Genomic DNA, 26,974 nt, shown 5'->3' on the forward strand with positions numbered 1-26,974 from the left:
CAGTGTTTGGAACTTGAAACTAGTGCCAAGCCTAAACACATCTGGTTGATTCCAGGCCACAAATAGCACTGGAATGTCTTCAACACCTTCCATAGCTGCCATACTTAAAAGTTTATTTCCAAAATAGAACTGACAAAAAAAATGTATCAGACTGATGCTCTGGAGTTAAAGTCAGGTATGTGTCATGTAGAGCACTCTGTATCATCATACATGAAGCTGCGTGCATATGTTGCCTAATGCAAACTTGCGTTTCAGCAAATTAAATTGAAAATCGGCATTAGTAGATTTGACCCCATTTTCATTGGCTAAGTGTCATGTTACAAGATTAGAAACCCATTCTACATACTTCAGGTGTTTGGTTATAGGGTGAGATATAATCCCAATTAGTAATCAGATACCTTTAATACTGTTATTGAATGCCTCTGGGGCATGCTACTATTTAGAAAATTTTGTAGGCTGCTGTATGTTATTTTACTAATGGCTTTTGTACTACAAGAATACCCAATAGAAATATAGTGATGATAGATGTGGTAAGGCAAGTCATTAGAGTAAGAAGAAGTTATTTTCTTATAAGAGATGAAATTAGAAATATAATTGTTGGTGACTACCCCTTATATTGAAAACAATATTCTTGTAATCTACTTCTCATCTATAGCTAACAGTCCGAAAAAAAATGTATAATTCAAACCACACAAGAATCAGTCCTTAACTTTTGGAAAGATGCTTCGAATGGGGTAAACCGGATAACAGAGAAGAGAACTCTGATGGAATGCCAAGAGTCTGGAAAGACAGTGTGCTTTTCCGTTTGACAAGACGACCATGGCCGGAAGGTCATTTAACAGGAAGCAGAAGTGTATTTGGGATAAAGACAGAGGTTTTGGCCTTCCAGGAACCTTGAAGTCGCTATATACAAATTTGGTCTTTCTTGGATGGTACAGGGCCTTAAAGAAAAGAATGCTATCAGAAGCGAGGATCAGACATTTCTGGCAGTGGCCATTTTATTCACAGAAACAGGGTAGTGCAGTGTCAAATAGGGGAGATGCGTTCTGGAGTCTTGATTGCTTGAGTTTAAATCCACGTTTTACGACCACCTGTGCATTCTTAGGTATGTTAGCCTCTCTAAAGACCAAGGACCTTGTCAGTAAGAGGAAAATCATTTGGGAACCTAACCTGTGGACTGGGCATAGGAGTAAATGAGACAACATAGGTAAATACAGTGTTTCCTATAAGGATAGTATGTTGTAAGCACCTATTTAATGCTAGATCCTTTTATTTGCATTCATTAATACATTTTCAATAATCTTCCAAGTTGTAAGCAAGATGCATGTATCAGGAGCAGAGTAAGTGGAAGAAAGACATCTGAAGGGAGAGAAGAGAAATTGCAGATGAAAAATTTCTTGGTGCTTTAGTTGCCACAGTGCATATTGGTAGAACTGTCCTACAGCCTCCTTTAGACACTAAGGTCTCATCAGATCAGGAGCACACAAAGGTCAACTACAGAAGTCATTTCACGATTGGCTGTGTGAATAATTTTGAATGAACATCCCAGTTGATGTGGTTCTCTCTTTTCCAAAGGGACAAAACACAAAGCAGTGTCCTTAGCAAGAACGAGCACTCTCCAGGCAAGTTTCAAGGCCTGTTAGAAATGCTTGGGGGATACCCCCTGAACTGCAGTCTGTTACATAGATATTCTATAGTTACAGGCAGCCAGTTTTCAGGGAGTTCATTTGATAAAAAACAATATGCTTACAATCAAAATACAGGGTCCAGCACAAATAACGCCCCTTTTTCATTCCAAACTCATAAGCATGTAACTCTGTAACAACAATATCACACTCAAGCACGCCATATGACATTTTAGGTGAAATGTTCAAATTAAAACTACAAATTATTACACCCATATTATTACCCTACCAACCACACTCAAGTAGGCCTTACTTCTGCTGGACCCTGTATATTAATTCTGCATTATTAACTGACAATCTGAAAGAATAAAATAACTGTTCAGCTATTATACCATGAAAAAAGCAGGATCTGGGAGTGAAGCATGGGGAATTTTGACCTATACCTTGCACTAAATCTCCTGAAGTTTCACTGCTAAGCAATTAGTAAATTCAATTTAAACAGGAACTGACATGGACATTCACCTCTTCTTAACTTGCTTGCTTGGTTTACCCTATTCGAATCAAGACATCCTGGAATTCAATTTCCACATGAATAAGAGTCAGAAAAAGCATCCAAATTGACATTGAATGATAAAAACTTTTTTAGGGTAAATTTTTCTCTGATGTTGAGGTTCATGATTCACCTGGCAGCTAGAATGACGACTGAAGTTATAAATGGAAAGTCTGTGGTATGAAAAACATTATCATATAACGGAGAATAAAACTGACTAGTAATTTATTTAAAACTTCCACTTTATCTGTTTAAAAGCAGAAACATTTTTATTATTTTTCTAAATAAGGTGGGTTTAAAAGCACCTACCTCAATGTCTCAAAAGAGAAAGGACTCAATAAATGTCAGATTTAAATTTTAGTGGAATACCAATGACTTCTTAATGGTGTCTAATAATGGTTTCAGACTTTTTATTTCTCCGTACTTGTTTGTGACAATTCATCCTATCAAAGTCAACATTTATGTAGTGTTTTGGGTTTTTTGTTTTTGTTTTTTTTTTGATTCTGCCCCAAGCCCAGGTTCCAGGAAAAGCAAGTAAGCAATACACCATTGGTAAGGAAAATTTATCATGTCTGCCTAAGAATAAATTAAACAGGTCAAGGTAAAAGAGTATAAGATCACAAAAATAAGTAGCTCATAAATTCCTTCTTAAATCAAACTCTTCTGTATGTTAAGTTGTGGGCATGTAATAAACACTTTGTCAATGACACATTCATAATCAACATATTATCAAATGATGACTCAACTTCATTTCCCAACCTTAGAAGCAATCAACCAAACACTGTTTTCACTTATAATTTTCTTAGTATAACATTCTCAAAGTATTACTAGTGGTTAATACAAAGAAATAAAAGGCTTGTGGGGCCCAATTAGGGAAGGAAAATGGACTACATTTCCACACATATCATGAAGATAGAAAAATTTATGAAGAATTTCACTTTGATGAAAGCTAATACACTGACAGTAGCAACAACATGAGATGTTTGGTCAAGAGACCAAAAAGTTAACACATTGGAAACTTGACAAGCTGGGAAGCCAACAGGAGGATAATTAATCACACTGTTAGAGAAACCATTGGATGGTTAGCATCTTGTTGCTAGGCATTGTTTCTAGGCAGCACATCTTCTGACATCTTAAAGGAACAGATATTTTTATTTTTAAAAATACAGTTTATTTTTTGAATTGATTATGCATGTTTGTGTTTGTCAACTTTTGGGTCTCTCAACTATCTGTATGCCTATGAAATTTATGGACTATGTAATTTATTAAAAAAGAAGATATTGACTGGATGTCAATATGTATGATAGCCCTCACTAAAATAAAATTTTTCCACTCACCATGTAGTAAATGATAGTTTGCATATGGTCATATAATAAAACCAATCAGAGAGGGAAAGATGCCTTCAGTGATGTGCCTATTGTAGCTGAATAATGAAATAAAAATATATTTGAGGTTGATTAAAATATTAAAGTAAATTTAAGTATGAAAATATCTTTACTCTAAAAATACTTAAATAGGACTTGGTACTAGAAAAAATATCTATGATATCTATTAAAAAAGACAAATGTAGGAAAATTTTGACATACCAAACTGAATTATATCACACAAGCATAAAAACTATTGGGATCTGCTATTCAAATTAGGTTGTCATTAAAGTATCTTTAGTTGAACTACTAAAATAATAGCAATTAATATCAGACAGTTGAAGGAAAAGAAAACTGGATTGGAGTAAGAGCACTGCTATTTATCAACCTGGTTCTCTTCACATTACCCACAACACTTCATGTTATAGAACTCACGCAACATGCCCTGCCACCCCCACCCTCACCTCAGGCTGCTTCTGGTCCCTGGCGTTGCCTCCTGCACATGCTCAGTGAGGAAGAAGGGAAGATGATGAGCACGAGTGCTTCCCAAGGGTGCCATGTACTTAGACAGTCAGAAGATGACAGAAAGCATACCCAATTCCTTGTTTTTTTCTTTTTCTTCTTTTGTCTCTTCATCACTTTTTCCCCCCAAGGCACTAATGTTAGGTTACATTTTCCCTCTATATTAAAATGTTCGACATTAGACTTTCTGTTTTAAAATGAGAGTTTTTCTATAATTTTCCCCTGCCAATATTTTGACTGAAATCCTACACCCTTTCTTTCCCCATCCAGGATCAGTGCAGCACGCCAAATTTCTAGTGGAGAAAAGTTGGAAATGGGGTCAGGACACGGATGAGGCCCGCCTCCTCCGCTGGGAAGGGTGGAGGGAGAGGGGGAAGAGAGGGCACAACGTCGCTCCCACATGGAGTTGTAGGTCAGATCTAGGGTTGTGGGAACTCGTATCGCTTCATATTATGGTACGTCACCTTTCTTCTTAAAAATTAACCCCCTTTCTACTCAAAGGGAAGGATTATGTTGCCATCTTTTCACTCTATAATTTTTCTGTATTGGAAATAAACTAATGACATTTAGAAAGTTTTATTTTAGTCTTCTAAATATAAGTTATTTCAGCATCACATTTGGCCAATTATGTTCCTTACACCTTTTCTTTCATAGAACTATCACTTTTATTTTATTCAAAGTATGGGTAATTTGTGAATCCTAAACAGAATCACCCCCAAATCATGGCTTACTTAATTTTTGTATGATGAAATTAATACAGCATTGACTAAATTTTTGGTATGAAATTTATCATATGTAGGTCCATTCATTAGAAGATGGTTTAAATACCTGGCTTGGGTCATGCCATTTCACTGCCCTGGCCATTGAAATATACCTTTGACATGATCTGTGAATTTGGTGTACAGATTAACTCAGAAGACAGAAAGATAAGCACACTCACAAACACATAAGTGATCCAATAAGCAGGAAACAGAAAAAGTCTTACTGAGCTAGGCAAAAGCATTATTTCTTCCTTGTTGAAGGCATCAGCATATGCTGCATCTTATGTTGCACAAGTGTACTCATTAAATATTATGAAATGTACAGCAGGCCAGGAAGCTCTAACTAGCTAGTCAAAGTCACTCATACCTGTGTGTTCGTATTTGTGTCGCAGAAGGGAACTGCTTTTCTGGAATGTCTTGTCACATAAGTCACACGCATACATGCCACTCTCTGTCTTCTTGATCTTCTTTCGAGACAGACAGGAGTCGGAGTCTGTCATGTCATCTAGGCCTGACATGTAGTCTTGTGCTCCATCAAGCAATTCTCCCTGTGATACAATCAAATAGTTCAACAGTCTCTTCGCTTTGTATTTATACCAGACAACTTCGCAGAGGCTAACATTCGGAGAACATCGTAGTGCTTGCTATTAATTGATGTAGTTCTTTTTAGTAAACATTTTACTTTCCATAAACAATACATGATGTATCACATTTCAACAAAAATATAAACTTTGTCTGCCCTAGATGGTAGAGCTCATTGTTTTTCAGGAACAGAAAATGGTTAATTTTGAAGGTGAGAAAAAAAATGAAATTTTCAAAAATCCTTAATTTTCTTTACATCAGGAAATATCCATGAGTGAAAACTCAACATCTGAATTTGTGTACTTTCCAGGGTGCTTAATTTTAGAAATGATCTGTAGCTGCAGAAACCCCGTTTTAATTGAATTTTATATTTAGGTACAAAATGTTATTATTATGCAATCTGTTTAAATGTATGTCTACCCACTAAAGGCCTCAAGCTATGTTTTTATATTTAATTTTCTAATTTGAAATAGGGAATATTAATAACACTTTTTATCAATGTTCTATCTATGTTAAAACAGCCTTCAGCATTGAGCAATAATGAGTGTGGATCAGTAAATTATTAAATTTCTTGATATTTATTTTGTCTCGATCCAAAGGAGTGCAAACTTGCATGATAACATACATTTCCATTTGCTAGTCCACAGCTCTGCTTTCTTAGACTACGTTTGTGCTAATTAATATTAAAGAAGATTAAATAGGCTTAAGTACATTTAGGAGGAGGGCAGGTGTACTGTAAACTGGGGTAGTGGGGCAGCTATTTCAGAGTGCACTGCTACTTATACTCTTGATTTGCACGCAGGGATTATATTCCATGATGTTAAACATACCTGCTTGTATAATTGAAAAACCATAAATTATTCACCAGGTTGAAAATTACATAAAAAGGCATGTGGAATGTGCAAAATATTTTTTAGAATACTCTTCAAAGTAAACTATTCTCTATAAGACCAAGTCATTATCAAAGTTATACATTCAAATTATGAACATCTGTAAAAGTATATCTGTGGGTTATAAATGTTAACTTTTAGCATCTATGTAAGTTATAGCCAATATTGTTACCAAAGTATAATTCTAAAAGCAGACGGATAGCTTTAAACAAACCTCAAAAATAAGTGTTACGTTTTTTATCTTTTTTAAGGTGAAGGCAAATGTGCTTAAATAGTTTAATCTTCTGTCCTTTCTCCACTTAATTTTCTAGTTTAGGTTCAAGTTAAAACAAACTCTTCTGCTGAAACCATAGCCCTCAATTTTTTTTTACTAACGTTTTCCTCCTACATGTACATAAACGATATGATTGTATTTTCATCTCCCCTTTTCACAGCAAAAGACATGTCTCATTACCTGAAATCCTTGTTTCCGTTGGTACTTTCTCCTTTGCTGCATATCAGCAAAAGTAGCTGCTCCAGTTGGGTAGGTATAGGCCATATGTGGTAGGAAGCTCATCTGATCCAGTCCCGGATATGGTCGTAGCCCAGGAATACTGGTCTGGACGGGTGGCATGAAAGTGGCTGGGGGAAATGCGCTTTGTGGAGGAAGAGCTGTGTATAAGGGTTTGGCACTAAATGGGTTCATGCCGAACACTGCGTTAGTGCTTTTGTTGTCCAGATTATTTGAATTTGAAAACTCCTTCTTGATAAAAGTCAAGTTTAAAGGCTCATCTGAGTTTTCAGACGATGAAGAAATACTGTTATGGTCTAAATTTATGCTGCTAGCTTTTGTTTTGTTCTTTGTGGCTATAATACTTTTGGGTTCTTTCATTTGTTTTGGTAATGACAAGTCCAATGGCTCAGCCTGGAGCTCCTCGGAAGAGAAGCTGTTTGGAGTGTAAGAACTACTGTGGGAGTTTTTAGAAGATGTGGAGGAAAGATTTAGGGGAGAAGGAGTGTTACTCCTTGAGTGGTCCAATTTTTCAACTGGTTTAATATTGGTAAAATGGGAAGGTTTTGTTAGCCTGAGAGGAGGATCACAATTCGTAACACTGTTGTGGAGTTCTGCTATAGATGGCGATGTTATGGAGTCCATGGGCTTTACGGGAGACCTGGGTAAGAGAGAGTCTTTTGTGGGAGGGTTACTGTTGGGAGCTAACGGCTTGGAGTTCCTTTCCAGCGATGGAGACCTGGAATTTGAATACTGGTAGACTTTTCGTTGCTCAAACCATTCCTTCACAAATTCCTGAGGAAGGCCCACAGCAATGGAAATTTTCAGCAGTTCATCAGAGTTGGGCTCCATGTTCATAGCATAATATGCTTTAAGTACAGACATGTGGTCCTTGTATGGGTTGATGGGGCTTGTCATTCCTTTCTCAGAAAGTACAGATGACAAGAGGAGGGCTTTATTATCAACAAAAACTCCGGCTTTGTTGGGGGCTATGTTTTCATGAGGTTGCAGGACTGCCTTGATCTCTTCATTCATTTTACAAAGATAACGTTCATGCTGATGCAAGGGAATGGGGCCAGGAAAACTTTCTTTACAGAACTGGCACGAAAATGGAGTGGATATGTTGTGGTTCTCAATCATTTTGTCATCGGTGACCAAATCTATTAAAGTACGCAGCTTCTCTTTCTTTATGTTACTGATCTGTCTCCTTGAGTCAGTAGTCAAGCTCTGGAGGCAAGCTTTGGCTTCGTTGACTTTCTCTAATGTGTAGTCAATAATACTTTTAGTGGCACCATTATGACTTACTACTGGAAGACCTACGGGTTGTATATTAGGAGAGGTAACTCCTTGTTCCTCAGGTTGAGAACATGGATCCTTCATGTGATAACCTTTCAACTTTGAAATTTCTTCGGCCTTGCAGTCCATTTTTTGCCTGGAAACCGTATTGTCCACAATCTGTAGAACCTTTTGTACCTCACTTAAATTACTATTCATGGTGGGAAATCCAAGTAAAGGGGCATCCATCCCTACACCTAAGTGCTGCATTGGACTCTGAGCAGATGGATGAACTCCTAAAGGGCTGGTGGCTCCAAGTGCACCATTCATAAAGGGACTAGTGCCACTAAACCCGTGTGTGGCCATAAGAACTTTATAGTCATTGAAGTCTAGTGGTTCTGTTTTAATTTTAAGTAAGCCTGTCTGTTCAGACATACTGAGTGGTTTTCCATTCTCCAATTTGTTTCTTAATTGGGTAATGGCTGAATTAGTAGGAGAAGAAGAAACAGAATTAGGGGAAGAACCCGTCTTGATATTATTTCTCATTCGGCCATTTACAGAGATTAAACCAATGCACTTCTTGCTGCTGATGTGTGAACTGTAGGAACCAGAATGGGAGAAACGTTTCTTGCAGTTTGGGCACTCATAGGGTTTTTCACCTAGAACGACAATTAAAATTAACATTACTTTTCTTTGGGTAACGGCTGCAATTGTCTACCAAAACAAGAATCTGTTAAACTAAAGGAAAGGAACACAGTGAGGTACCTCTACATTCTAGGTGCTTAGATTAGAATTATGTGGCCATAACTGTTTCTGGGCTTTATCTACCCTGAGAAGATATAATTCAAGATGTTAACAGAGGAAGGTAAGGGCTATCTATGCCTTTTTCAGCCAAGATCCCAAATCTTGTCTTACCATCGGCAGCCTCCTATTTAAACACAGTGTCAGATTAATGTGTGGTCAATAGCACAATAAAGATGTCACAGTATTTAAAGGGAAGTGTAGCCATGGTTTTAATCAACTCTGTGGAGATTCTATCGATTCTACCAATCCGACCAGTCCTTTGAATAGCATCCAATTTGGTAATAAAATGCTTGGCAGAGCTATCAAAATAGTTATAAAGGACAGATCTTGGCCATAGGGTTTTGTTCTGTAATAATATACAGCTCTCAGGAATCAAGGAGTGTGTATCACAAGCTCTTTTCCAAAATTCTTCCTTTTTTTTTTTTCTTTCATGGTTAGGTATCAAAAAATGAATATCCTTCAGGATGTGACCAGGTCAGAAATATTCAGTCTGGTGATGGGCTTTTAAAAGGACAAAAAGAAGCTTCTATATTTTATGATAAATCAACGTATTTGCGGTTTCTGGGAACTATAAGCATTCCTCTTCTTGCTTACTACCAAGATCATGCCACTGGTGGTGACAGTAAGTCTCATGGAGACAGAGCAGACACACATAGTTCATGAAATAAATGAGTAGTTCCAAAAAGCTACAGACGAGATTGTGTGAATTTTAAGCAGTCTTTTAAAACTCCCCTAATGAAACAAAATGCAAATGTGAACACCAGCACCTCTGCTACTCACCACTGTGAATTCGCAGGTGTTCTTTCAGATGGTGTTTGTATTTGAAGGCCTTTCCGCACTCCGTGCATTTGAACTTGCGATTACCTGCTCCTTGGGTCAGCATTTGGTGCTAGAAAAGGAGAGAGACTGACATCAGTTTTGCTCAGGAGGAACAAAGGAAATTTGTTACAAATATTTTTAAAAGGCCTCTTTTTCAGGCAGGCCAAAAGGTTTGAGCGCATGTTTATTTATTTGCCCAGTCTTCCAGAGTTGCAATAAAAGTGATAATGTTGGCAATAAAATTGGAACAAATTAAAAAAAAAAGCGCTTTCACATGTGCATCCAACACTTGCTTCAGAATTATCTCTGTGGTGTGTCTTCCAAAATGTTTCTCTGAGCCTTTTGAGATGAGAAAACATAATTGTGAAGATGTTCGTGGGTCTCTGTGTTTACTGAAAATTGTAAAATCTGAGGATTCTCTGTTGGAATGCAACTATTTTGTCAAGAAAAAAAATATCATCCTAAAAATTCTAAATAGTCCCCCCAATAACTCCTCACACTAATACTTAATTTTATCAAATTTTCCATATCAGGGTAAAAGCGTATCTTATACTGAAGCAATACCAAATTTGAAGAAGAAAGAAAAAACTTCACGCAAACAAAAATAAATCCTTAACTATAAATATTTCATTACACGATAAGCATGTTTAAATATCCCCTTCGCTGTGCTAGTAGCAAATGTAAACCCTCTTTTTCCTGAGGTGTCGCATATCAGATGTGATTCATTATCAAATGTAAGAGACAACATCTTGGGTCCTAGCTGCTTGAGCAGTTTTATCACAGGCCAGTAGGAAAGACTTCAACGACTTTTCCATTTTCCTTTTTAGTACTGTGCTAGGGAGTAGGGACCAAAAAAGAAAAAAAAAAAGTTTGCTGAAAAGACAAGTTAAAAGCAGTGAAGATATAATCAAACACAGCTGACCTTTTTGAACAAGGGGGAAAAAAAGCCCTGTGACTTCGAATTCGGAAGAAAAAAAAATACAGTCATCCACTCTGGATGCTCAAGGTAGGAGGTCAGCCTTTTTCAAGCAGCAATGACACAAAAGCCTTTTGCAAAAAGACAGCACAGAAACGGTATGACAACTGCTAGGGTGTGCTGAATCTTCCCACATTCCTAGTGAGACAGATGGTGTTACATGGGACACAGGGAGGTTTGTTCAAACAGCAGCAACCTTCAAAGATCAAGCAGAGCCCAGCCCGCGGAGCGCCATTGAGGGACCAGCGCTCATATGTTGCTGAGTTGCATAAACAAACAGCAACAGCTGCTTTGTCTCCCCCCACAGCCCTCAGAGGACTACTATAAACTTTAGTTGTGCCACTGTTAATATGATACAATCATTTTAATTTACTAATTGTAAATGCCATGAGCAAATGAGGGGACTTTTCAACACCAAAGCTACCATTCATAATGCGCCAACACAATCACACTTCTGCATGTGAAATTTAAAGCAGTTATGCTAGATAAATATCTACGCACTTTTTTTTTTCCTAGAGTTCTTGTGCATATAAGCAAGGGGAGATAAACTGTTACATAAGTGTAACTATGCAAGCATAGTTTTTATAACTGAACTTTCAAAAACATTCAGGTGAAAAGCCCAATTACACATAAATGGAATTATTTACATGAACTGATCTCTTAAAATAGTACAATTCCATAATACAATATCATTCTCATTGCTTGATTGTTTGCTTATTCTCATTTTCCTCTGTCAAAGAAAGGAAAGCCCATAAGAAAAAAAAAACTTAAGAATTTTGTAGAATATCCCATTTAATAATTTTTAAAACAGGTAAGGTGGCAAAGCTTATCCAGGGCAATTCCAGCTCTGGAGGGCCAGTTGTTGGGCCGTAAGGCACACCATTGCTGTTACCATGTGAACATCCCCTAACACCAGCGTGCAGTCAGTTCTCCCAGGAGGACAGAAAGAGCAGTTTTGCTAAAACATTTAAGAGACACTGTGACAACCCTATTCAATTATTTCAAGGATTTAAGAAGCTGTGCTTACCTGTCGAAGAGAGAATTTTTATTTTTAACACAAGTAAGCCCAAGGAGGCAGATTAATTTTAACACTCAGCAACAAATATGTGTATCAAGAAGGGATCATTTTAATGTACATCCAACATTTTAATAGTAATCCAGTTTACTTTCAATATATACACATATATACTTTTTAAATTTTTCCTTAAAACACTTAATTAGATTTCATAAACTAGTAACAGTATGTAAAAATACTCTAAGTAATTGAAGGTGTTATATGGTAAATGAAAGAAATACACATTTCTTTTACTATGACTTAGAGCCTCTATGAAAAAAAAATTTCTAAGTAAAACTGGGTGAAAAATGGAATTAAAATTGCTGAGATGTTTAATAATGTATAATTAAAATGCTACAATTTCATTCACTTTTTGTGGAACATAAAAATGAAACTAAAGTCAAGTTAAAGTGCAAATAAAATTTCTAAATTAGAAATTAACACACTCATTCGATCGTGAACATAAGACTATTAAATCATATTAGAAGAGACCATCAAAAAATCATTTAGACCTCAATTAAAGCTATTACCATTAAAAGATCTGCATCTTCAAAATGCCATGAAAAATTAATAATGATTGCCAATCAAAGCGATATCGTTTCTCTAAGGGGTTATTATAGAAAGAAATCACTTAAAGCCAACCCCCCACCTGATCTGTGCCTGGCTTGTGCGTCACCATATGCCGCTCGAGCTGGGTGCGGTAGGCAAACGTGTAGCTACAAAGAGGGCAGGAAAAGTTCTCTTCATTCTTCTCGTGGCGGTACTTGATGTGCTCCTTCAGTGATGTCAAGCGCTTGTAGCCCCGGTCGCAGTAGGGGCAGGTCAGCAGTTGGGCAAAAGCATCTGGAGTTCCAGGTGGCAGGTCTGTAGCCGAGAGACGAGAGGGAGAGAAGCAGGCCAAAAGGTCAGTAAATCAATGGCAGCTAATGGGCTGACTGCCCGGGATGGTATGACAGGAATCACTGCAATCTGCTCCACGAGAGTGCCATCATTGCACTCGGCCTCCGCGCACACCAGTCCCCTCGCACACCCAGGGCAGACTTGTCGGAATCAGCTCACGCTGCGCCAGAAAATTAATTAATTACTCGAGCTTTTTGGGGGAAATTTAAACAGCTGATAAATGAGGAACTTCTTTTTAGGGGACTGACAGTTCACAGTAAGCCTTTAGTCACATATGACTCAGGAATTCACAGTGTGAGGGAGCTTGTCAGGTGTCCGTAAAGAACAGAAGGTTAGGGTCAGTATCTCTAAACTTTTTTTTTCTTTCAAAAGTGAAATATTTCAGAAAGATAGGAATTAATGTAGATATTTTTATCTCGTAGAAATAGGCTCTAATTGTTCTTGTTCTTTATTGGATGTACAAATGACACAAATTTGCTGACAAAAAAATTTCACAATACCCTAAAATTACAGTTCTAATCTTTGCTCATGAAATTCCATGCCTCTGCAGCTGTTCTTCAAATTTTAAGGTAAACACCCAGGCATGTAGTGCATTTGTAATTGTAACAGCTGCAGAGGTCAGTGTAGTGGCTAAAAATGAATTACAGCCTCACCATTTTCTTCTTGCCCATTGGCCTCTGGTGTGCCAAGGCGAGACAGCTCCTCGGGGGCTTCTGGGTAAATAATGGCTGTGTCACTGCGCTGAAGGTACTCCTCGATGCTGACTGCGTGGACATCGCGCTCCTCCAGTTTTCTTTTGGCAAAGTATTCCTCAAAGTCTGATGTGCAATTTGCATTCTTAACTGAAATCATACAAGGAGAAGAAATGTGTTTTCAGGACTTTCTTCTTAGGGGCCCAAGTCTGCTTATACCATTGCTGCTAAGAAATGTTAAAACTGACAAAAAGACTGCAAATACCTAGTTTATTTGTAAGAAATGTTGCAGATGACTGGCTATTGGTTAATCGTTTATTCTTATAATACATCCAAAGAAGGGGACTCTGCTTTAAGTTAAAGAGGCACGTTTTATTTTCTTCTTCCAGGAATACTAGTCCACATGACTCACAAATCATTTTTAGGGATTTTGTTTTAAAAAGCAGAACTACATTCTAAGATTCCTAAGTGCTAAGCTCAAAGCTACTTTAATAGTCTATAAAAAGTGTTCTTGTCTTTTAATAAAGGTATATTTAAATTTTTTTGTCCACTAAACTTAACGTCCCTAACCACAGATACATCCTGTTGCTAAATAAAAGCTCTGAACCCTCCACTCTGAATGTCGCCGAGGGCCAGCACTACACACTCCGAGACAGATGTGAAAATGCAGATACTCCTAGAGAGATAATAATGTGACTTTGTTAAAAAATCATGGAATGTGGCAGTTTCTCTTTTCTTATAATTTCAATATGATGTTTGGTATTTTAAAGCTGCTGAAAATAAAATTAAGCCCATGACCGATAGAAATAAAATACAAAGTTACAAAGTGAGTTAAGAAAATGGCTATGTGGCCGCATGAAGTTGGTATTTTTTAAAATTTTGTAATTATGACTCTATTCCCATGAAATGAATAATAGTTGTAAATCAATTTTAGCAATGTGTGACAAGACTGTGTATATTTGAACCTACTAGATATGTTTCTAAATTAAGCTGTGGCTTAAATACCCTAAATAAAAAAACTTATGGACAAGACAGAGTTGAGAGAGTGGCTGTTACATTATTCTCTACTATAAGTAGGTGAAAAAGTTGTACTGTGCTTTGTACAATTAATGGTGGAATTCTACTTTCATAGTTTCTGAGGGCAGTTAACTTTGATAACACTATATTCTTCATCTCACCCTTTCTGCCCTAAAAGAGATCATGGTACTTGCTACACTAGTTCTCCTTGGTAATTTGTGGCAGGGTGATCTTCAAGCAAGTCAGTCAATTTTTATTTTATTTTTATTTTTGGCTTTCACTGCTGTGAACTTGTGGATTATAGATGAGAATAGAAAGTGGAACCTTCCATGAATTCAACAAGTATTTACTGAATGCCTGGTATGTAACAGTCACCATGTCTTGTTCTGATAGGCAAAAAACAGGCCCGGTCTCATCCTTCAGGAAGCCATAGGAGTGGGCAATACAAGTGACATTATCTCAAAAACGAATATAACATTAGAAACCCAAGTAAGTATTAGGACAGGAAGTTGTATGGTGGTATGAAAGAAGTAAAAGGGGGGCCTGTTGGGGACATGATAGAGTCTGGAAGACCAGGGAGGCATTCGCTGAAAATGCCCGAAGGTGAGCTTCAGAAGCTGGGGAAAGCAGCGGTGCCTGGGAGGGCGGTGCCCGGAAGGAGCACGGAGCACTTCAGGAGCTAAAAGGACAGCGCTGGCTCAGAGGGAGGAAAGAGCAGCAGCAGGACGTCAGGGTGAGGAGGCAGGCAGGGACCACACCATGAAGCATGTGACAGCCCTGTTAAGGATTTGGGTTTTATTTTAAGGGTGAACAAGACGCCAATGAAGGGTATTAAACAAGGAGGATGGTTGGAAGAAATTATGGATTATCTGCATTTTTAAATGAAAAATCTAGCTATAGTATGATAAGGATTGCAGGAAAAGAAAAGTCAATTTTGGGAAACTAGTTAGGAGTCTCTTGCCATAGGCCATAAAAAAGATAAAGGTTAAGGAATTGGTGATAGAGACTACAGGAGAAGTGGCTAGAATTGAGAGATACATCAGAAGGAAAATCTGGAGTCTTGGGGAAGAATTAGGGATGCCAAAGATGGTAAGAAAGCTAAGATCCTCCCTTAAGTTCAGGTTTTTCAATTTGATATATGGTAGGTGACTTTCACCAGAGCAGGGACCCCTGGAATGCTAAAAAGACCTGAAACTATAAGCTAATACATTGGATCAAATGGAAGAGAAATGGGGAGCATTGCATTCTGTGGACTATGAAACTAAGTGCAAAACCCTGAATATGGTGACCTCAAAGCCTTTTTTTTTGTCACTCCAACTTCTATTAATTGTAACAAGAGCAACAGTGTGATTCCAAGACCCGTATTTCCTTCAAATATGGTTTTGAAATGTGCAACAGTGGGTGGAGATTTTATAAACAAATTTTGCTTAAGTCTTTTCTTAGAATCTTAAACCTTAAATATTTGCTTAGACGATCAAGTCAGGTCACATTCCCACTGGTATGCTCATGATGTGACGGCTGTTTCCCGGACCGTACTTATTGGTGATTATTGTTGAGGGTGCCATTTATCTTGTACCATTAAGTCACCAAAAAGCATGAGGCAACTGCCAACTTGCACAAACTATTTGTTGATTCTTTTGGATAATCAGAATAACTTCAGATCTATCAAAAATCACCTTTTTGTTTTCAAGGGCAAGAAAAAGAGGAGACAAAATGGTAGATTCAAGATGAACCTCTTTGGAACAACTTAACTGATTTGACCAATGACTGACTTCTTTTTCAGCACTGTGGCAGTAGAAAGTAATGTAATAGCTCCCTCTGAACCCAGACATACGCAAATATTAAATGTTCAAAACACAATTTATTTACATTTTTCAAGAACATTGTCCCACTTGAGGATCCTTCATCCTAGTAAACACATGATGGATGTACATTTAACATCCTAATTTTATCTTGATATTTCAGCAACTATTTGAATTATCTGGCTATCTTTGCATGAGTTTTGATTTGCATGTGAATGTTTCCATCAGAAATGTAATCAAATGCAAATTCAATTTGATTTGCATTAATAGCCCTTTTAGCTTAAAAGGGAAAAGAATTCTGATTTTTCTGGATAGGCAAACTAAACTGCATGTAGATACACCACTGGTATTTTGAGATGCAATTTACTTCCTAGATCAAATTTGGACATGCTAGACTTCTATGTCAAGTGTGATGGGGACAGAAGACATCAAATTATGTGCTCTCTTAATTTAAGGATCATCTTTGATTATCTTTGTATCCTGAGCATCGAGTATGTTGCCTAGAGATTAGTAGGTTCTCAAAATTTATTTATTAAATATATGTGGAATAAATTATTTCCCTAACACTAATCTTGGTGTAGAAGTCTTCTAGTAAAAGGAAACATAAGATAAGATACCTACAGTTGAGCTAGAAACTTGGTTCTACTACTCAAGCAATTGTAGAACAGTTATGAGATAAACTGTAGTGTGGATCATAAATGTGAGGTCTGTTTGGAAAAAGTCCAGCCATTGTTCATATAACGAGAAGGGTTTGCACAATGTGAATGTAACCTGGCAGCCAAGGAGAGAGGACTGGAATGCACATGTGTGAATAATGACAACTTTATTGTACTAGGCAGTGGGGGCAGTAGACACCATTGAGTGAGCGTGTGTACTGTTTGGCTGTCACACTCAAAATGACTGAGTGAGTACAGCAACGAATCTACGTCAAATTTTGCATTAAGCTTGAACACTCCTCCACGGAAACTATTTGGATGATTCAGAAGGCCACAGCTATGGTCAATTGGTGATTGGCAGCTTCATCAGGACAACATGCCCGCTCATGCATCACGTCTTGTGCAGTTTTTTGGCAAAGCATCCAATCACCCAGGTGACTCAGCCCCTCTACAGCCCAGATTTGGTGCCCTGAAAATTCTGACTTCTCCCAAACCTAAGATCACCTTTGAAAGGAAAAAGATTTCAGACCATCAATGAGATTCTGGAAAATACAACGGGGCAGCTGATGGCGATCGGAAGAAGTGTGTGAGGACCCAAGTGCCTACTTTGAAGGGGACTGAGGCATCATTGTCCCATGTACAATGTTTCTTGTATCTTGTACCTTTTTCAGTAAATGTCTCCATTTTTCATTGCTTGTGGCTGGATAGTTTCAGGACAGACTTTGTACTTGCAAGAGTTTGATAGGGCCCAGATGAATATTCAAAAAAGGATTTCATGAGGAAGATAACACTCAATCATTTACATCTATTTGCCCCATCAGGACTTTTCATCATGTGGTACAGATATGTTATTAGTTATGTGTTTTAATATCTAGGGTCATTTAAGTGGGCTAGAACGTAGCCTTCCGCTTACTAGGTATTGTAAAATCATCATGGATATAGTGTGGGTTTTGCCTAGTGTTGCTACGGGTACCAGTAACATGGTTGTCCTGCTCCATACCACAACGTTCTCCTTCGCCTAGGAATAGCTCCCCATTTTCCCTATTGCCAAGCTCTACAATACCCCAGGCAGCTGCCACATTATTGCACGATCCTGCTCCCCTAATCACTGTGAATGAAGTTGCACTCGAAGTGAATCAGTCTCAGTCTTCCATTCTCCAGGCCAAACTATTGATTGGTCCAGGGGTAGTCAACAAATCCAATTGAGTTCAGTAAATCCTTTTCCTATGATTTTAGGACTTGTTCTGAACACAGCATCAAGGAAGCCTTCCTCCCCAAGTGACTACAGCTATAACATACATAACAAAGGAATTGATACAGCCCATGTGGAGTAGGATTTATGAAGAGAGAGAATGGAGCAGACGTTCAGAGAAAAGGAGACAGATAGAAGGTCCAGACAGTGCATTTGTATCTGTATTTGTTTCTGAGGCCAAGCTGCACCTTTGTCCTTCTGGGAACTCTGTTGTCAACCCTCCTTTGATTCTGTGACCTGGAACCTTCCCTTTTCTAAGTTTAGGCTGTGTGTGTTTCAGTCTCTCAGACCCCAAATCACCCTAAATGTTATGACAGCAGAACAAATGGTGGCATTAAATTTTAGTTATTCGTAAAATTGCTGGGAAAAATGAAGTTTTGATTCTATTTGGAAGTTTCCATTTTTGTTTTTTGCAAGGATTTTATAATACTGTATGGTGGACACAGGAATGAGGTAGAAAATTGGCTAGAAAGTTATAGAATTCCCCACTGCATTTTTCTAGTCTAAAATCAACCTCATTTTACTTTTTTTTTTTTTTTTCAGTAATCCTCTCCACTCCTTGGTCTCCCAGGAAGAACTGCCAAAACACACTAACAAAGGATATTTGCATGGTATTTATGATCAAACCATAATAAAAATTCACAAGAAACCTCAAGTAATTTCTTCCCATACCTTCTCCAGAGATTTTGCATTTAGTCCTAAAATTTACCCTGATGTCTTGCAAATATCTCAACCTTCCCTACGGTCAACTAAACTTTTCTCTATCTAAAAAAAGGAATTTCATTAATTAAACAAGTTTCCTCATAGTCACGTGTATTTTACTATTGTTAGGGTAAATTTCTAGGTCCCTACAAGTCAAAAAGACCTCAAATTTCTCGTAAATACGATCTCTTACTAATGTTTATTAATACTTTCATAAACACTTTTACGTTTAGCTTAGATAGAGACTGATATTTTAGATAGATAATGGTAAGTTATCTATCAATCTGGACTGACTGAATGGTAAGTTATCACTACGGACTGACTTTAAAAATTATTGCTTAAAAAACAAGCAATGTTAACAGAACTTTATATATAAGAGATATATTGGTCCTCAAATCTGTCACCACCTCCCATAATTGAGTTGTTTTAGGATACTTTCTCAAAGATTCTTAAAGGTGAGTTTAATTTAGTATTTACAAGTGATTAAATTGTAATGAAACCTTGACACTTAATCTTTCTCTTTTTGTTTCCCTCTTGTTACTTTTATTGCCTCACCATTTATTTTCTTTATATGTAACAAGCATGTGTTCATGGAGGAAGACAGGTACTCTATTATCACTTGTCTAATACCCAGCATGTTTTTAATTTTCATTAAAAGATGAAGAAACATATTTGAATATTATGCTAAACCATTTTAATAAACATCGACATGAATAAATAATTGTTTTGGAAAGGAAAATATCTTGGAGGCTCTAGAAGAGTTAAAGCAAGTACATGTAAAAACCTAAGTGGAATCACTCATCCATCCCTTCACTTAATAACTGTTTATTGAGTGCCTACTAGTGCCAGAGAGTGTGGCTGGGGGTGAGGACACAATCTTGTTGACTAATGATTTTTTCATTGTTCTGTGACTCTCATATTTGGAGACACATACATGAAATGCTGTGATTCTGAAATACACAGGTATAAATATGCATATTTATACATGCATAACCATGCAGCAGGGCATTATATTTTGTAGATACATACAAGTACTTCTTCAGTATAACACAGAAATTATGCATTTATCATATAACCTGGCTCTCACTCACTTCATACGTTCAGGCAAAGGGACCAACAGAAACAATAAAAAATGTAGGTAACTGTATTCATCGCCTTTTTGAAAAAAATAGTCCTTTTATTAACACTTGAGAGGATAAGAAAAACAGGGAATTATTTTTTAATTTAGTCATCTACATTGAAATTTTTAGATTAAAGAAGTCCATCCTTAGCATTTGTTGAGGTATATAAATTCTCACAGTTACTTTATTTAAAGTTAACTAATTAATGGAATATAAGCATTTCTTCATTAAAAATGCATGTGTGCCTTTCTGCAGAAGGCTTCCAAAATACACATTGGCACCAGAAATCTAAAAAACAACCGTGAGGGAAAAGGATGATAGTTTTCTCATTACACAGCTTCATGGGCAAACCACCAGAGCCTCCGACTGCTACAGAGGTGTGTGGAAAGCCAGGAAGGCTCATCAAGAGCGACAAAGTTTTCTTCTCTTCTTGGGAATTTGTACAGTGTCTCAGCTGGTCTCTCCACTCCTGCTCTGACATGGTTTTCTCTGGGGAACACCTGTTCGGATGCCAGTGAGAGTCCCCCAGGTGTAAGAGTTTTAGGAGAGAGACTTGCAGAAGGAACAGGGAGATGGGACTCCATACCACTCCGCAGGATCAAATCTCTCCCAAAACAGCAGGAAGTGGCCCAGTTAGGGACAGAGTCTAATTTTAAAGTGAGGTTTATACTAGGGGATTGTGAATATCAAGATTGAGGGACTACTAACCCTTAGGCAGTTTTGATTGTTATGTATCCATACAGAATCCATACCTTAAAAAATTTCTGAAATTATATAATATGTATCATCTTTTACATTATTGTGGAATCTAAAAATTTGAATTAGTATAGTCCAAAAAAGATCGTTACACTCTTCTGTATTCTAGAGGGTTTATAAAGTAGGGTGTTTTTGCCCAGCAGTTCAGTGAGTTTTTCATATACACAACATGTAAGGATGCTCTAGAGCAGTGGTTTTCAAAATGCGGCCTCCAGGCTCAAAGCATCAGTATTTATTACCTGGGAACCTGTTTGAAATGCGATTTCTTGGGATCCAACCCAGACCTATGAAATCAGTAATCTGTGTTTTAACAAGTCCTTCAGGGGATTCTGACACTCGCCCAGTTTAAGAATCATTACGCTAGGAATTCAATTTCTGCCTCACCTGGCTAAATAAGGCATTCAGTATGGTTCTGGGAAACAGCACAGAATCACTCCCATGACAGGTAGCCTTCCTGACTATCTGAACCTGAGTTCACACCCTCAGTCTGCATTTACCGAGTATTATCCGCATACCTCGGTCTTTGAGCCTATCACTCCACGTTGTAATCTGTTGTTTACATGTCTGTGAACTGATAGAGGGGCATGGATCCTGTCTTGTTCAGCTCTGTATTACCAGGTCCTTGTACAGTGCCCAGCACACAGCCACAGCTCAATACTTACATAATTAGACCAGGTCCTGGGTCACTGGGGTCCTCACACTGGCTCCGCTATTTGTATTTTTTAATCTCAGTATCCTCATCTATAAAGTGAGCCAGTATATGCTTTCTGGGGTATCCTTGAAGTTTCAGAACTCCACAGTTTCAGTTAATTATTCACCCTAACCCATTTGCTTTTTTGTTCACTGTATTCTTTTCGATTAAAAACTCAGATCAACACAGCTTTCTCGTGGAGGAACCCCATACACAGATAAAGAAAAAATATTTTGGAGCTGCCTGGAAACTACAGAAACGTCACAAGGAAAACAGTGCTTATTAAATATTTGTTGATTGAATGAAGGAGACGCTCAAAAAGGTTGGGATATCAGTTATTTCTTGTGGGAACTCTTGCTGTGAAGATAGCTGCTCCTAATCGCAAACAAAGCTAATAAAACCACAGCATTCATTAGCCAGGAAGTGACAGGCTCTCCTTGGTGGACACTGATTATACTTTGAAAATGATCCTCCCGTCTAACCCGCCAAGTGTTGCTTCTGTTTTTCTCTCCTCAGAACCTATCATTTCTCTACTTTATTTTTGAAAACTCATTGTATGAAATTAACTGAAAAATTAAAACGATAATTTGCGTGACATATCTGACTGGATGGTAAAACCCATCATACAAAAATGTGGTCGGTATTTTACAAAGGAAGAAAAAGACATGCCTTATAATAATATGGCTCTTCCCTTTTGGCTCTCTGAGCAGCACCATGGTGGTGGGCAAGAACAAGCGCCTGACAAAAGGTGGCAAAAAGGGAGCAAAGAAGAAAGTGGTTGATCCATTTTCTAAGAAAGATTGGTATGATGTGAAAGCACCAGCTATGTTCAACATAAGGAACATTGGAAAAACACTAGTCACGAGAACCCAGGGAACCAAAATCGCATCAGATGGTCTGAAGGGCCGAGTATTTGAAGTGAGCCTAGCTGATCTGCAGAATGATGAAGTTGCATTTAGAAAATTCAAGCTAATTACTGAAGATGTGCAGGGCAAAAACTGCCTGACTCATTTCCATGGCATGGATCTTACCCGTGACAAAATGTGCTCCATGGTCAAAAAATGGCAGGCCATGATTGAAGCTCCTGTTGATGTCAAGACTACCGATGGGTATTTGCTTCGTTTATTCTGTGTCAGTGTTACTAAAAACCGCAACAATCAGATTTGGAAGTCCTCTTATGCTCAGCATCAACAGGTCCGCCAAACCCGGAAGAAGATGATGGAAATCATGGCTCGAGACGTGCAGACAAATGACTTGAAAGAAGTGGTCAGTAAACTGACCCCAGACAGCACTGGGAAAGACACGGAAAAGGTGCCAATCTATTCATCCACTTCCTGATGTCTCTGTTAGAAAAGTCAAAATGCTGAGGAAGCCCAAGTCTGAACTGGGAGAACTCACGGGGCTTCCTGGTGGAGGTAGCAGTTCTGGAAAAGCTACTGGGGATGAGACAGGTGCTAAAGTTGAACGAGCTGATGGATATGAGCCCCCAGTCCAAGAATCTGTTTAAATTCAGACATTTAATGGTGACAAATAAAAAGGCCTATTTGTGGGAAAAAAATAATATGGCTCCTTATTAAGTATTTAGGTACTACTCGAATTATCTAATAAACTGATCTCGCACAACTGGTTAACACTATACATGCACTCAGCCCTTGCTGAGAAATGCCTCATGATCAAAATTGTGTGGCCTCTCTTACCCATATAAAAAAGCTACCTAATTTAAAAGAGTTAATCTCATCTTAATGTAAGAGTAGTAAGAGAAATGGGAAGTTTTACCAAGGAAATAGTAAAGATACAGGAACTTTCGTACTCTTTTCTCCACTTTCTCTATATTAATGGTATGACTCACAGAATTCGTGCTTAAGGAGGCTTAACTGCTTGCTAGCTGCTACCCTCATCATGAACACTACCAATTTAGGGGAGTTGTACCTTGCTCCATGATGCTTCTTGTTCAAGCAAGATTTTCAATCTAGGTCTTCTAGATGTTCACCTGGGATTCAGTTATTCTGCAGACACCAGGAAGGACTCTGTAAACCTGGCCAGAATTGGCGTTTCTATGTGGGACTTTGGGACTCGAATCCCTGATCCCACACCCTCCCATCCTGGTTGTACTCTGCTGTTTTTTGAATGCATTTTGTGAGATAAAAGCAGGACCGACCACCTAATTTGTGGGGCCCCATGCAAAATGTCAACAGCAAAGTATTAAACCACGGATGGGGACTTCAAGCGCAGGGCCCTGTGTGACTGTGCGGGTCCTGGATATAATATCATGAGGCAGGAACCCCTGAGAACTCCCACAACTTCCCAGCCCACGACAACTCTCGCAGCCCTTGCTTTTCGTCTTCTTTGTTCGTGCTTCCCCGTAAAATGTCATTAGAGGGAAGGGTTGGGTAGGGTGGGGTCCAAAATTGCTAGTCTAATTTCTACATTCAATGGATGATACCACTAAGGTACAGGGAGGTTTATGATTTATGCAAAGCTACACAAATAATTTCTGAAAGAGCTGGGTGGAGAATTCATGTATCTTGGCTCTTAACTCATTATGAGAACCACATTTTTTATTTTTTCATCCTGCCTAACTGATTGGTTATGATCTGAATAGGTTCTAGATCCTGAAAAGTTCACTATGACATTATGAATAGTTCTAAACAACACTATAATGCCATGAAATTAGGAAGGGGGAAAGCCAATGTAAATGCCAACTTCAATATAAATAAAATATTAACTCAGAAATTTTTTGTCTAGTTTTCATGTCCCTGCTCTTCTGAATCCTGTGCTTATTTTGTTTTTACTGAGTAATTTACATCTACGTCTTTTGTGGCAAAGCAAAAACATCATAAATGTTTTTTAAATTCGCCACTTGAATTTGCCACTTAAGTGAGATGTTTATTTAAATTTTCTATTTAATATTTGAGAATTGTATTTTCCTAATTGGATATTGTATATTTTTGATCATGTTTCTAAAGGCACTCAATATAGAGTAACTTTATGAGCCACCTTGCAAAAGTGAATTTTTACTAATTATTATGGTTACAGTAAATAAAAAATGTCTCAAGTTTCACTCAGGAACAGAGACTTCATTCGTGGTTCATTGTGCTTCCCAATCTCACATATCACCTGTTTATTCCCCCACACGCTTGGTGCCATCCTCCTACGTGCATTCCTCCTCTGCAGATTACACGGAACCGTGCCGCACCTTGGTAACTGCCCGTCCCTCACAACCGTTCCAGCAGGGTCACTCCCGCACAGACCAGAGGATGGGTCAACGCACTCCTTCATTCACATTACTGCTGCAAACCAGTGTTCCTATTTTATTAATTTGTTTGTCACCTATTTCGTTATTCCTTTATTTATCAATTCAACAAATGAACTGTTTATCAACCATTAAGGCTGTATAAACACTGTGCCTACTGAAAGGAAATATGGAGAAGAGTAAACTTAACCTCTACCCTCAAAAAGCCTCCAATTTGTAATTGTATTTTTTGAACTTTAATTCATTCATTTTTCTCCAGTATGTGTTGTAACACTGCCTATATAGTTCAAGTAAAATGACACACTTCCTATTATTATATTTACCCCAGACTGCCATTGTTGTCATTCTGGAAAACGTCATTACTCAAAAGATAGTTCATGGGTATCCTGGCTTCCCAGTGTTTGACTTCATCCCAACAACATGGTGGCCACACTCTGGTATTGGGCTAACCCGGGGACAATTTCATCTCTATGAACAAGAACTTGGCACTTTCATTCTCTGATTTCAACTTTCTGCCCTTCCCCATCAATTGAGTTCCTCATTCCCCTGAAACAGGTACTTCATTGTGATAATTAGGCCCTGACAAGTACCCCAGCCCATTTCACCCATTCTGATTTTATCCTTGCCTCAGGCCACCTTGAAGCCTGAGATCACTTCCATCCCTGTCTTTTATTCTTGTTGTATTCTTACCTTGCCAAATTAAAATCTAGTCCAATATCCCTGCTTCCGGAGTATCCAAAGCAGCTAAAGAAACGTCAGTAATTGTACTGACTTATTTCACTTTGTGCTATGCAAACAGGAATATTCCTGCATGATGATAACTAAATCTCCATGCACTGTCCACAGCAACTACTCTACACTTTCACTCCTCAGGTTTCCAGCCCCTCTCTCCTTCCCTATCAACCGATGAGCTGTTTTTCTATTTACTTCAAAGAATGCAACCCATATAATGTGAATCCCCTAAACTGCCTTAAATTCAAGCAAAATCTACCATCATTCATCCTTTTTTTTTTTATCTTATTGCTAAAAACATGTATCTCTACCCACAGCCAAGGCTACCACCTAAAAGTTATACCCTCACAACTGTTCTGATAACCTACTCAATCTTTTACCCCGTCTTACATTTTAGGCCTTTCTCTCATTCTCCCTTGTGCACAAAGGTATGTTCAGCGAGCCTTTGTCCTGAAGAGACCTTCCCTAAAATTGGCTATCTTCTGTTTTCATGCCTCCAATATTTGATCCTATGCTCTGTCAGAAGCCCTCTGCAATACGGAACAGTTTACACTTGAACCTACATAGCTTGTTGTGTTTCAAATAAAACATCTTAATCCATGTATTATTATAAAATTGCTAATAATAATGGCTAGCAATGATTGAACATTTATTACGTCTAAAATTGTGTTAAACATTTTACACACATTCCTTAATTCGTCTACCATTGTTTCATTCACCCACTTGAATGTAAGTCCTTAATGATAGTGATTATTCACTGTATCTTTCATGATGCCTAACAAAATGCCTTGCACTTAGTAGGGTGTCCCTAAGTGACTATTGATCTAAATTGCTAACGAGGTTATAATTACTTATTTGTAAATTTTGCCTTCCTGTCATTATTATTTTTGTTTTTCTTTTTGACACCGTTAGATTTTTCATTCCTTAAGGACTAGAATTAGATTTCCATTTCCTTAAAGTTTCTTTCTCAAGTCTCAGTTCACATTCTTCGCAAAACAAATACTCTGACTGAAAAGAAGAAAAGTACCTTAGTGGTTACCAACAAGTGACAAATGTTTCATTATTTATTTACTTGATTGTTATCCAGAACAGGAAGGAAAAAAGATATGATTCCTGGTGCTAGTCAGTGACCAAGTGAAGGAAAAATCTTTGACAGCTTTCATCATCATTATACACAAACACTGAAATGACTACAAATCCTCTCCTACATTTAACAAGGGATGCTAGTGAAACAAAAGAAGTTAGATAGAAAACTCTGCTATTCCTTTTCAATCTTCATTATTTTAACCTCAAGTTCATTGTGAGAGCAGTGAAAGGAAACTTGTCCTACAACTTGGCTGTGCAGTTTCCAAGATGTCAAAGGAAGTTAATTGACAAAGGCTCTCAAATTGACTGGTTAGTCCTTCCATTACAAATTTGTGAAACATTGCATTTTTGTTTTCTTGAGAAGGAATTAATGAGGAACTGTTGTGAAGGGTGAAAACAGTTCAGAATGTGTTTATTTCTTAATGAATAAAAATGGTTTAAAGCTTACTTGTACATACAAATAAACTGGCAAAAACAAAACTAAAAGGTGAGCATCTTGTATACGTTAGGCTTTGTACTGGGTACTTAAAAAAATGCTATCCCACTTAATCCCTGCAATGAGAATTTGTACACAGGGATTCACTATTTCCACTTTAGTGATG

The 26,974-nt window shown here is 37.8% G+C and overlaps 1 protein-coding gene and 1 pseudogene across 5 annotated transcripts in view; one reads left to right on the forward strand and one right to left on the reverse strand.

The window, feature by feature from the left end:
- The window catches only part of ZEB2 (zinc finger E-box binding homeobox 2), a 136,992-nt gene that overhangs the window by 6,426 nt on the left and 103,592 nt on the right, over window positions 1–26,974 (reverse strand). For all 5 annotated transcript variants that reach the window (XM_053918635.2, XM_053918637.2, XM_053918638.2 and 2 more), the window contains exons 5-9: window positions 13,266–13,454; window positions 12,362–12,576; window positions 9,644–9,752; window positions 6,749–8,718; window positions 5,190–5,370 (exon numbers count right to left, since the gene is read on the reverse strand). In XM_053918635.2, coding sequence (XP_053774610.1) covers window positions 5,190–5,370; window positions 6,749–8,718; window positions 9,644–9,752; window positions 12,362–12,576; window positions 13,266–13,454 — 2,664 coding nt within the window. The remainder of the gene's footprint in view (window positions 1–5,189; window positions 5,371–6,748; window positions 8,719–9,643; window positions 9,753–12,361; window positions 12,577–13,265; window positions 13,455–26,974) is intronic.
- On the forward strand, window positions 21,978–22,859 carry LOC112313119 (small ribosomal subunit protein eS1-like; annotated as a pseudogene).

This window comes from Desmodus rotundus, chromosome 2 (assembly GCF_022682495.2).
Source record: "Desmodus rotundus isolate HL8 chromosome 2, HLdesRot8A.1, whole genome shotgun sequence".
NCBI lineage: Eukaryota > Metazoa > Chordata > Mammalia > Chiroptera > Phyllostomidae > Desmodus > Desmodus rotundus.